Below are 13,161 nucleotides of genomic sequence, written 5' to 3' on the forward strand. Positions count from 1 at the left end.
CCACACGGCTTCTTCTGCGGTCGTGGTTGCAGACGGGTTGCGGCCTTTCCCGGCGAGAGGTGGGCTTCACCCTGGATTGGACACATTTGGAGACGTGCAACCGTTCAGCCTCTGATTCACACGTCTGGAACTGTGTAGGGTCTCCGCTGAACCTCCTGCATGTTTTTGGACCTGAAGGGAAGAACCTGGAGACTCCGATCCAACCAGGGACCTCCTCAATGTGCTGTAATATCTCCTTAACCCTCATATTATGTTAAGGGTCAATGTGACCCATTGGGTCAATGGGTGAAATGGGTCAAATTGAGGGTTAAACTAAGTCCACCTTGCTCGGAGCTCTTGTTAAAGCACAGCTCAGTTTGGAGCCAGAAGCTGCTCGTTGGACGCCTCATTGTTGTCTCTGCAGCCAAATTGGTTTGCCTGGTTTTCAGATTTTCAGCAGACAGTTGAGTTGGGTCACCTGATGACAGGGACGGCTCCTCCTCCTCCCTTACTTGCCCGTGGATTTGATCCTTAGCTGAAATGGGACGTCCGGGTCCCTTCAACCCGCGTGGGTTCAGGATCTGCAAGCTTACGCAACACTTTGCTTTGTGGCCTCCTGTCGCGGCCCTGCGGTGCAACCCTAGTGACTACGTTGCAAAGATGGCGGCGCTGGATCCAGATCCAGTGGCCTTGGAAGGGACTCATCCTTGAGAAAGCCAAACCTTGTTCGGGGTATCGTCCGCATCTCCGCTCCCTTCGATGGGAACCTTCTTCTGTCCGTTAGTCTTGCAGACGGATGTTCACATCCGGTTTCCGTCTTTCTGCTCCGCGTCCGCCGGCTTGGATTTATCTTCCCTTTCCTTCGAGATCCCGGTCCGAGGCCCGGCCGCGACCCGATGTTTGGACGGGTCTCGGGTCTGAGTTTCCCCATTTGCGACGATGGACGGATGAGAGTTCATTCCGTCCTCAGATACAGAGGAGCATCTTCTGACACCTGACGGGGTTTCAAGCAAGTGTTTAAGTTATTCCAAGGTGTGGCCACAAGGGGGCCCCATCTCTCTCTCCCTCACTCCCTCTCTCTCTCTCTCTTTCTCTCTCCACCTCCCTCCTCCAGCTCTCCTCCATCCTGCCGTAGGAGCGCCAGTCCAGCCGGTGAGGCAGCGGCTCCTCCCGTGTCGTGCGTCCCCCTCCCCGGCCCTGGATGGAGCAGAGCCCCCGGCCCCTGGGATAGATCCTCCAGCGTCCGGGTCTCCAAAGTTTCGGCGATGCCTCCTTTCGCCCTGTGGGATCGGTGAGATCTTCCGGGACGCGACTGGACGGACGGAAGTGGACAAAAAACATGGACTGATATTTTTTTTCTTTTTTTTTTTTTTTTCTAAATCCATCCACCATGGGGTTCCCGCGGATTCTCCTGCTCCTCTACACGTTGGGCGCCTCCTCAGGTAGGGACCCCGCGCCTCCGCCGGGCGCCCCGCAACACGTTGTCCGCAGAATGACCGTGACACTGTTCGGTGTTTTTTTTTTTTTTTTTTTTTTAAATTATTATTATTATTAAACAGGAAAAACAAACACATCCGGGACTTTTGACCCCTGTTGCCCACGAGTGACATCGCTGCTGTGTGTGTTAGTTGTAGGTTTCGGGGTCGACCCCGCTCTGCGCATCGGCGTGTTTGACGAAATGTCCCCAGGCGATGGATTTGACGGGGTAACTCAGGTCCAGGGATTCCACAGCGACTCCAGAGCCTTCCACTTCCAAGGTAGGACCTTCTCACACACAGACACACACACACACACACAGGCAAACTCCAGGTCTGCAGGTGATGGACACACCGCCACAGGTGCACCTTGTCACCTGAGGCTACCGATGCTCGTATTTGTTTGGGTGATGCAAGAAGCGTCAGGGTCCAACACGTGGAAGGTGGCGGCGCTGGCGTGAGCTCTGGTTGGCGGGGGAGGAGAGAGGGAGCGCCGGGGAGCGAAGAATCAGATCAGGGCGGCGAGGAACCGTGCGATCCGAGATGTACGACGGGATCCCGGACGGGCCCCCGTGTTGGGGATCGTCGTCGTCCGCCGCGTGGGCCGAGACGCCCGCGGAGGTCCAGGTGTTCATCTTCGGCGTTCCACCTGAGAAAAGCTGGAACAGGTCGATCCATCTCGGACATTTCCTCCGCGTCCTTCGGGACCCATCCGAGGAGGCGGAAGGTACCTACGGGTTCTAGCTGCTCACCCTTCTCAGCGGTTCACCGAGGTGGAAACGTCGCTTCTGGGATGGAGAGACACAACAATCCTTCCCCCTCCCTCTTCCTCCTCCTCCACTCCCCGCCGCCACTCGCCGTTCTCTCCGAATGTCTCCGAGACAGAAGCACAACAGCATCTCCGTGCTGTTTGATGTCCTCTGCTGAGACTCCACTCAGAAGTGCTCTATCCAGGCAGGTAGCGGGTGTGGAGGGCGGGGGCTACAGAAGAAGTTGGAAGCGAAAGAGAGAACAACACCGAGAGGCTCCCTCGGCTTTTGTCACTACTTGAATAACTTCGCCGCTCTGCAGCCGCCGTCGTTTTATTTCTCCACATTACCATTGCTAAGCGCGTCTCTCTCGCTTCCCGGGCGGAGAAGGCGGCGCGTTATTTATGGCGAGGCCTGCCTCCGTCCTTCATTCGGGATGTCTGTGTTGAGTCAGGGATGCTGGCTGAGGAGGAGGAGGAGGAGGAGGAGGAGGCGGGCAGAGCAGAACCTGAGCTTGTTTGTGATTGAAATAGAAAGGGAGAGGCACGGTCTGTGGAAATGCAGGACGAGGGAAGTAGATGCGCGGCGGAGGTGGGTAGGAGCGATAGGAGGAAGGGCCTGTCTGCCGGTTGTTTGATAAACTGTGCCGATTCCAAGACCGGGACCGGCAGACAGGCCCTCATGACATTCCGACGCTCATTAGATAGCGGGCGGAACATCTCGGCGGCTGTCCCCGCCGCCGCCTGTCTGCCTGAAGGGAACGCCGTTATCTCCGGCTGCCGGGTGGAGGCGGGAGGAGGGATAGTTGCTAAGAGCTGAAATCGAAAGAGCAGGAGGGGAGGTCGGATGCTACTCGGCCGCCTGATTGCCGTTCGCCGGCATCCCGAGTTTTTGTCCGGGGAGAGAAAAAAAAACAAGCACAGAGCAGAAGGGGATGCGGGGAGGGGGGTTAGCGCACCCCTGCTGTTGCTTTTGAAGGTAGCTGTCAGCGCTACATTGCGTGGCATTAGAGAAGGTGGACCACAGGGAGGGGCAGAAAAGGAGGCTCTGGCCGGACTCCTCTCGTGTGAGGAGAACCTCTGTAAAATCATCTGCGCGCCACCAGATCTCATATCTAGACACGAGTCTCCTTCTAAACAAGCACGGCAGCCACACCCAGAAGCACTCCTCCCTTCCCCCAACGCGCTCGCATCCTGGCGGCTGCTCCGTCTCCATCCGAGGCGGACGGGGCCGAACTCATTTCGAGTGCAAACGGCGGCGCCAGCCCGGGAGCCTCCTCTCGGCACGATCCCGTGAATCCCGGTTACGTCTCCTGCTGCGGCGACGAGGACGAGGAGAGACGTTCGGAAAAAAAAAACAAAAAAAAACAAAAAACGGCGTTTTGTGTTTGTGTATCCCCCGCCGCTTGTGTGGGAAGGTGTGCGAATACGGGTTTATTTTTCCCCGCATTAATGAGCGGGACTGGAAATAGCCTCGCGCCTGCTTGCAGCTATGATGGATAGGATGCCACGAGGTCGTGATGTGACGGGCCGGAGGCCGCCGGGTCCCGTGGCGGGTTAAGCGGGTCTGCAGGGCGCCGACCCGCGGTGAACCCACAGCTAGAAAGGCTGAGCGGACTTGAAGTGTTGACAAATAAAGCCGGTCTGACGCACCTTTTTTTGCCGTTTTGGGTCGACGACGCTTCCCGATGCACACAGAATGAAAAGGGGGAACATTTGGAAACCTCTTCTGGACCGTCACAATTCTGCATTTAAGAAGCTTTTGACTTGCAAAACGGCTTGCCTGTGGAGGACGGGGAGGGGGGGGGTAGTAACGAAACAAAACAACTAATTCGATTGGTGTGTTGGAGAAATGGATGTTAGTTGCAGAAAGACGGAAATATGTGTGTGTGAATGAGAGGAACCCCGGTGGAACGGTGAGTGGAGATCAAGAAGTTGGAGGATTTAAAGTGAAGAGACGGGCTCAAGCAGGTTGGAATGGGTAAAGAAAAGTCGAAGATTATCAATCGGAATAAAAGGAAAGGTGCACAAGGCAGTGGCGAAACCAGTCTTCCACTAGGAGGGACATAAATCCAAATATTTCTAAATATATTTCACTGAGAGCCATATACACTGCTCAAAAAAATAAAGGGAACACTTAAAAAACACATTCTAGATCTAAATGAATGAAATATTCTTATGAAATACTTTGCTCTTTACACAGTTGAATGTGCTGACAACAAAATCACACAAAAATGATCAATGGAAATCAATTGTATCAACCCATGGAGGTCTGGATTAAGAATCACACTCAAAATTAAAGTGTAAAAACAAACTCCAGGCTGATCCAACTTTGATGTAATGTCCTTAAAACAAGTCAAAATGAATCTGTGTTGCTTCCTGAGTGGACACTATGATTTCACAGAAGTGTGATTGACTTGGAGTTACATTGTGTTGTTCAAGTGTTCCCTTTATTTTTTTGAGCAGTATAGTATTTTAAATCAATTAATTATGTCTTACTTTTAATGCGACCTCTGGCGCTGTGCGGTTTTGTTCGAAGTGCCGCTTTATATTTGACCGTTTCATCGCTGCAATTTTATCATTGCGTATCAGATGTAGATCTAAATGCAAATTCATCTGTTCGCGCGTCATCCTCTTTTTTGTCGCCATCTTTTCCGTTACAAAGGTTGAAGCGGATAAACTAGTTGGTTATCCGATAAAATTGATTTTTCACCTTCACGGTGACCCAGAAGCCATTGGTTCCCGACCAGAAATTTATCTTTAAACTGATTTCTGTTTACTTTAAAATGACACCGTACTATGAAGAAATATCACAATCATTTTAAAATTGGTTCCAAACTAATTTTTTTTTTTTATTACTCAAAATTGTCTGCCGTCACCGGAAGAGCCATACCAGCCATATGGCCTAGAAACAGTTACAATGACACTGACAATGAGAGATGATGTGAAGGTAGTTCATATCATAGAATGAATGAAGGCACACACATGTATACATATTTAAGTATGTATGTATATGTTCTGTATGCATGCATTTTATTATACTTATGTATAAGTAATATTTACACATATATGAATATGAATCAGGACCTGTATGTGTGTGCGTCTATATATGGAATTACCCTCATTTGCCGACTATGAGCTGTGATTTTTTTCCCACATGCTTTGAATTCTTCGGCTTCAACAATTATGTGTCTTAATTTATGGATTTTTTTTTTTTTGGACAAATGAGCTTCATGTCGCTAAAACATTTAGCCTCGTCTCACCGGACCAATGAAATGACCGTGAAATTCTGAGACTGCTCAATTCAGACACTGAAGAAACTTTAATGGTTTTCGTGCGCCGGAGGAAGACGAAGATAGCGATCAGCTGAAGTAGGACAAAGCAGGGATAGAAAATGGATTGATGGATCGACTTTTACTTGTTACTTATTTGTAATCTTTTTCATCAGCTGTGTTACAGGCTTTGTTTGGAAGAAAAAAAAAGCGTTTCCAGTACGTGTTTGTTGCTGTTCCTGGCATGTATTTAATTAAAAGTAAAAAAAAAAAAGTTTCTGTGTAAATATCAAATGTTACAATGTGGACACCTGCGGCTTATAGACAAGTTTTGCTTATATATGTACACATATATTTCGTTATTTTCAGCCAATACAGCTTATGTTTAGGTGCAATCCATAGTCCGGAAAATACAGCAGACAGGTGTGGATATATATCCTGTTATTGTACCTTTTTATGTATTTTGTATTTTTTCACAAAAACAAATATTTACAGATAAATGTTCTAAAAATCTACATAGAGAGATATGTGTGTACAGCGTTCTTTTAAAAATGCGCAGTCACGATCACCAACCTGTGCTGATGGTCCACACCTGTTCTCCTATCCAGTCTTGATTGTCTCCACCTGTTCCTCCCTTCACTGTGTGTGTGTGTGTGTGTGTGTGTGTGTGTGTGTGTGTGTGTGTGTATACATGGTCAGCGCTCCCTTTCATCCAATGCGAGCCCGTCTGGTTCCTAGACTCAAATACCACTGTCTGGGTGGAGGGTTTTGGTTCCCACTGTACAAGCATATACCTGTGTACACACACACACACACACACACACACACACACACACACACACACACACAGTGAAGGGAGGAACAGGTGGAGACAATCAAAACAATTCAAAGCGTATGCATTATTTACACTCCGAAACACTGCCTATTAGCTTTCCTGGCATCTCATCTTTATCTAAACTTCTCCAGACGTGTGAATGAGAGGTTAAATTGTTTGCATTTCATCAGATCAGTGTTTCTCAAGCTTTTTTGAGCCAGGATGTTTATTTTAAATTAGAAAAATCACACGGCATACCATTTAATAGATATGTCAAAAACATTTTTAATGAAATAGAATGAAAATGTCGTCTCATTTTCCTTACTCAGTGTGAAATCTGGCCGTGTTTGCTTGAACACAAAGCTGAATTTCTTGCAGGAACTGAGGAAAGACAAACACGAAGATCTCCTTCAACGTCTCCGAGTTTTTGTTTTTTTTTCAGTCTTTATTACATTCATGCTTGAAAAGCCCAGCTCACATAGGTATGTTATGGAGAAAGGGAGCAGAGTTTATTTAAATAGCCAGATTTGCTTACCTGCAGCTGTTTAAGCAGCAGGAGCAGGTAGATACACTTTTTGTTGCCATCTAGTGGAAGAGCATTTCATGGTTCCCACGGCGAAGTGGTTGGGAAACACTAGTATAGATATTGGTGAATGGAAGGGTGAATACTTGTGTATCTCTATATGTAAATAAGTGAGTGAATGGTTGTATGTTTACTTGACGGGTGAATGAAAGGGTGAATGGTTGGACGTCTCTATCTGCGGCCCTGTGATTGACAGGTCCAGGGCGAGCCCCGCCTCTCGGCCAATGACAGCCGGGATTGGCGCCGGTCTCTGCGCAACCCTGATTTTGGGAATAACTGTTGTAAATGGTGAATAAATAAACGAATGCAGCTCCATGCAGCATGGTTGACCGGACATCTGCGTCCGTTTTTTAAAAACTGGCGAGTGGCACCGCAGAGATCAGACCTCGCTGCCGAAATGGAGAACCGAACCACGGGGCCGATTCAATTTGATGAACACGTGGCTGATTCTTTCCGAATAACCCGATATCGATTCTTCGCGAGGAAAATATCCAATTAGGCACTGATGTTGCTTTGGCACGGCGGCGGAATTTTAAACCCGCCGTCTTCTTGTCAGAATCGCACAGAGAACGACCCGAAACGTCAATCACAAGTCGGTGACTTTTCAGCGTTATCTGTTGTGGTTGGAAAAACGATTCGACCTTCCGGAAGCTGTCGTGAGGTGCAGCTGACCCCCCGAAAAACCTCCCAGAGGTCAAAGTCTGTTTTTGCCCGCTGCTTTCTGGGGCGAGCCTAATCCTACATTCTGCACAGGAGCACCGGCGACCACGGCGGGAGAGATATTTCTATCCTCCCAGGGCAGTCATACAGTTGGGTGACTGGAATGTTGTTATTAGCGTTGTGTGTGTGTGTGTGTGTGTGTGTCAGACAGGCGGTCATTGACAAGGCGACCTGAGAACTGGGGAGAAATTGCTGGCCAAAGCAGTCCTGGAGGTGCCCTTGGCTCAGTTTAGCATTTGTTCCAGCAGAGTGGAGACACAGTTGGGGAAGTTGGCCTGTCGAATGCAGATTGACGGCGTGTGGTGGCGGTGGAATATCCAGAGGCTGTAACAATGTGTGTGTGTGTGTGTGTGTGTGCGTGTCTATGCCCTCTGGGGGTGTTATTATGTCCGATAATTTCTCTATTTGTCTGTGTCTCCGAATGTCTTTGTAACTCGATTGGCTGCAGCTATGGTGGCGCGGCGGTGCGATGGTTAGATTAGCCTCCGCCGCACGCCGTGGACGTCCCTGGTTGGATTCCCACAGGTGGACGTCCTGTGTGGAGTCTCTGTTCTCCCCATGGGTTCTCAGGGTTCCTCCCGCTGTCCAAAACACAAGCAGGAGGTTTATCGGAGAGCCAGACGCGTGAACCAATGGGCGGATCATACTATCCCGACTATTAGCCGCTAATTTTTCACACGCTTTGAACCCTGAGGCTAAATTAGGGATTTTTACGAGCTTCAAAACATTTAGCTTCGTCATATCGGACCTCGTAGACAGTGCAGAACATGCACGTGTGGAATTCCGAGGATGTTTAATTCCAACACTGATGAGGACGGCTTTGGTATGAAGTTGAAGATAGTGATCGGTGACTTTTCCTGGTCGGCTGCTGTATTTTCATTTTTGTTTTATCAGACGTGATACAGGCACTGTTTGGAAAAAAAAAAGCACTTACGGTACGTCATTGATTAAAAGTTAAAAAAATCTTCCTGTGTAAATATCTCATCATTCTTAATCATTCACATGGAAAATGTTGGGTTATGAAATGATGGCATGAATACGCAGGTGGCACCCGGACGTCTTCCTCCGCTGACTTAGTTATCAGTTTGCGCCGCGGCCTCTTCGGTTCTGTGAGTTCCAGGTTCTTCGGTTCTTTGAATGAACGCTCTTCAAGTCGGCGCTCCGCTCCTCTTTTTTTTTTTTGAAGGCAACCGTCGGGTTGCTGCTCGGTGGAGGGGGAACCGAGAGTGTGAGAAAGGGATTGCGGCAAAGCCGGGCGGATGTGGACGCTGAAGCCGTGCTCTAAATGCTCAAAGTGAAAGCTCCTGATTGGCGCAGAGCCGGCGATAGATGTTCTTCCATGAGAACGCGGCAATGAGGGTTCGTGTGCCGGATTCCGGATGCAGTTGGATCATCTTCTGTGCTTTAAGAGCCGGGGCAAAACCGAGGGACGGCCTGAATGTTAGCACTAAAGCACCCATAGGACACCGGATTAGGCCCCATCCTAAAGACTCACCTCCCGGAGCGGCTATTGAGCCCCGGGCTTCTGGAGATCCCGGGTCGGCTGATAATGCCGAACTCACCCTCCGACAATCGGGGAGCCTCCACAAACCTCGGATGATTGACGGAGCCCGGGCGCTCGCCAGGTAAAAGCTGCTGATTGGACGTCTTTGCAGCACTAATCTTCAAGCTATCTGTGCCGTACATCAGAACGGCGCTTGAGAGCAGGGTGGCGGCGCGCTTCCAGAGCTTCCCGATAGATAATCGATAAACAACCCTCCTCCACAGGCGCCGGAGGGTAAAGCGTCCCCGCCTATGGAGGTGGAGCCCAATGTTAGCGCTAGCTGACACCGGGGTTTTCCGTCGGTGGCATCATTTAGCGATGGAAAGGGGGCTGATTTTTTGAAGGGAGGCAATCGGCGGCGACTTTATTTTCCAGAAGCCATGATGTACGGCCCTTCCCAGTTTGGTCGACAACCTGAATGCAAACCAGACATTTAGTTTTCCTTTCTTCAAGGAAATAGTTTCCAGATTGTCTGACTCTGCGGGAAAGCCGGTATCATAATTGTGGTCTTGCTTTCTCGACGAAATCTGCCGCCCCTTGGGGTCTGCGGAGCTACTGCAGGGGGGTTTGTGACAATTTCGGTCGATGAGACACAACCTACGTCTTCCACGAGTTTAAATACACATTAATATGAACCCAACATTTTGTAGCCGGGGGATAAATGATGGTTTTAGAAATGGCAGCGACATTGTCGCCCTCCCCGCTGTACCTGCATATGCTTGACACAAAATCACGAATACATGAAATCGTGTATCGTAGTCCTGCGCTGGTCCGGTATGCTCGGGGGAGTGACGTCTGTTGCCGATGGCTGTCCCTGCGGTCGCCCCCGACGATGCCTCCTCCGCAAGCGCTAAAGAAATCCGAGGCTTCCGATCCAGGGAGCCGGCGTGTCGCCACTTTCTACGGACGGTCCGCCGCGCTCTCGTGCTCTTCATGTTTCCGGACTCGCTCATCAATCATCATTGCGCTCTCGGCAGTCCTGTCATTGGATCCAAATGAAAAGACATCTCAGCCTTCAGAGCGCCCCCTTCCCCCGATACCCCGATGATGGGAGCCATCTACTCATTGATCTGATGCTCATCGCAGGCAAGCCGATGGGGGGGGGGCGACCGGTGGTAGGACTTCCTCCCCATCCCCCTCCTGCCTCTGCAGCCTCCTTGCAGAAAGAACCCGCCCTGACACCTGCTCCCACTGTGCTTATTTCACCCGTGATTGAGATGTCAGGGCCCTCCGTCGCGTGCACGGCGTGGCAATAATCCCACCGCCGCCAAGCGCCGGGGAACCCGGTGACCGGGCAACTCGGATCAAATGCGTCCTCGAAAACCGCCGTATGAATATTCATCGCGAGAAGTGGTCATTTGGATTCGGTTATTAAGTGTGATCCGTCGATGGCGGCGGATTATTGCGAGGCAGCACTCCCGTCGCAGTCATCGGACCATCTGTGCTTTCTCGCCAGTGACACCGGACCGATATTGCACTGGCGATGTAAAATGCATGAGGCGCTACCCTGTGCATGTCCTCTGGGCGAGCGAGAAATCCAACAATATTTATTTATTTTTTTGTTAAAACCGAACCAACTCCAAGAATGTCCTTAATGGTCTTAAAAGCCCACAATAGTAAAGTCTATTAGGAGCCTCCTATATGAAAACTCTTTATTTTAGCATGCCATCATGGTGCTGTGTGTGTGTGTGTGTGTGTGTGTGTGTGTGTGCGTGCTAGTCCTCGTCATTGTTTTTGGCCTGCTGTTTAAGATTGCGCCGCGCTAATTGGCTCATCTCACCAGCTGGAAATAATGTTAATACACCCAGGAAAAGCCGCCGTGCAACTTCTCACTGAAGTGTGCCGCGGCATCTTGCACGCCTCCCCGTAGCTGGAAGTGAATCCCTTTGATGTGATCGCTTGTGAGAGACGCCATCATTTATTGATGCCTCCATTAAAATAGCACAGAAGCCGGTGTAGATTTGGAGATGAAGACGGGGAGGGCGCTCTGGTGGGAACGGGAACGTACCAGCCGGCTACGAGGAGAAGGCCTTTCCCATCCACGCCGCCGCCGCCGCCGCCGAACGCTTTCATTCTCCGTCAGCAACGCCGGTTACCCCGTTCCAGGCCTCGGAAAACAGCGTTTGATCCATCCGTCCATCGGGTCGTCCGGATTCTAGGGGAAGGCATCTACAATGAAAGGCGTCGGCGCGTTTAAATGCAAATGTACGGGGAAATTATTCCGTCAAATATATTGACCTTCATCTGAAGCTCGCATTGTTCTGAGCAGACAGTCAAATGGCTGCTGCATCTCAGAAGTCGGATCCAAGGGGGGGGGGGGAAGGGTTTTTAGCGAAATGTTTTCCATTATTCTTTTTCAAACAAAGGCTGTAAGTGAAGGAATCGGTTACATGAATACTAACTGTGGCTGGACGATACATTCGCAGCCCAACGGACTGCGCGACATGAAAATCGGAAAACACCAATAATTTCCCGGTCAGTTACTGGTGACCCCGGCAAAATTTGAACGCTCAAGAAATAATCACTCCCAAATATTTGAATTGTCCCGCCTTTAAGTTGACTTGAAACACCAGCAATTCATCTGCTTGTTAATGAGTTGTCGTGGTGTTTTCTGCTAATTTTTTCCACCCCTTCTCCATTTAAGCTCTCGGCGGGAGACGCTCAGTCCTGATTCCGTGCCCCAAATGTATTTCTGATGGAATTTGGATCTGATTCCTTGTCTGATGTGTTGATATGGTTGACGGTGCTCCTGGTTCATACCCCTGGTTTGTATTGACGTCTCGCTCCTCATGTCGCTGTCGGTTGCCATGTTTTGTGACTTTTCCCCCCTCTGAGAGCTTCCCCTTAGTTCTTGATTGCACTCTATTGTTGCGCATCTGGGTTCCATCCTTCCTGTCAAGTCGCCCTTTGGGGCTACGCTTCGACATTAGCATTAGCAAGGGTTTCTCTAAAGCAGGGGTGGGCAAAGTACGGGCCGCGGGCCACATCCGGCCCGTTGGTCTTTTTAATCCGGCCCGCCAAAGATTGGTGCAGAATTCATACTTGATTTGAATTATTGGATCGATGAATGTTGGAGCTCTTTCAGTCTTGGAGCTACTTCAGAACAGAATTTTCCCGAGCTAAATGACAGATTGGCTTTTTGGTTTAGCCTTTACTGTGGACATGAGCTAGACGTGAAGCTACAAGGGTAAAACTAATTGGTGCACGCAATGCAAGCAACGTCCGAGCCTTCAAAACCAAGCTAGTTTTATTTTCAAAAATAAATGTCAGACGAGTCTGATATCTACTGTTAAGTTTTTTTTTATTATATATCGTTTCTTGTGGTGACCCGGCCCGTCTGTCTAATTTTAAAATTCAAATGTGGCCCCCGAGCTATAAAGTTTGCCCGCCCCTGCTCTTAAGTCACTCAGATGAACCGTTTCTCTCAAAAGCTGTCAGGATAGTGTCGACCGCCAGGTCAAAATTATTTTGCATGCCTAAGCAAACCCTGCAATTTTTTTTTTTTTTTTTTTTTTTTTTACTGTTTATACAATTTCCTACTGTTATTTATTAATGTTTTGTTTTACTTGAAACTCTGGCACAACAATTTTCTTCGGGATAAATAAAGTTGTTCTTATTCTTATTCTCATTCTTAATATATGCATTATAGTTGTTTTCCACGCCATCCAGCCCTAAAATGGGCTTTTCTAAATATCGTTGATACCTTTTCAACTGAAACGGGGTTTGCACTCTCCAAAGATCCATGTTGGTTCCTAGGACCAACGGTTTGAGTTCAAGAAAAAACAAAACTTCCAAAGTGGGCCGGCGCAGTGGTTAGAGTCTTCACCTTGTAGCAAGAAGGTCCCTGCTCGTAGTCTTCATGTTCTCTTGTTGGGTTCCTCAGGGTTCTCAGGGTTCCTCCTGCAGTCCAAAAACATGCTGGAGGTTGAGTAGAGACCCTAAATTGTCCATGTGGGAATGAGAGGGTGAACAGTTGTATGTCTCGATGTGGCCTGGTGAATCTGCAGGAACACAAGCTGATCCTCCT

General features: G+C 49.2%; 1 protein-coding gene across 2 annotated transcripts in view; it reads left to right on the top strand.

Annotated features, from left to right (window-relative positions):
• The first annotated feature begins 1,120 nt into the window (after nt 1-1,120).
• The window catches only part of nell2a (neural EGFL like 2a), a 97,583-nt gene continuing 85,542 nt past the window's right edge, over nt 1,121-13,161 (top strand). For both annotated transcript variants that reach the window (XM_086149428.1, XM_086149429.1), the window contains exons 1-2: nt 1,121-1,421; nt 1,608-1,736. In XM_086149428.1, coding sequence (XP_086005554.1) covers nt 1,370-1,421; nt 1,608-1,736 — 181 coding nt within the window. In that variant the 5' untranslated portion in view covers nt 1,121-1,369. The remainder of the gene's footprint in view (nt 1,422-1,607; nt 1,737-13,161) is intronic.

This window comes from Fistularia commersonii, chromosome 7 (genome assembly GCF_037954325.1).
Source record: "Fistularia commersonii isolate RoL2024-O1a breed Wild chromosome 7, RoL_Fcom_v1.0, whole genome shotgun sequence".
Lineage (NCBI taxonomy): Eukaryota > Metazoa > Chordata > Actinopteri > Syngnathiformes > Fistulariidae > Fistularia > Fistularia commersonii.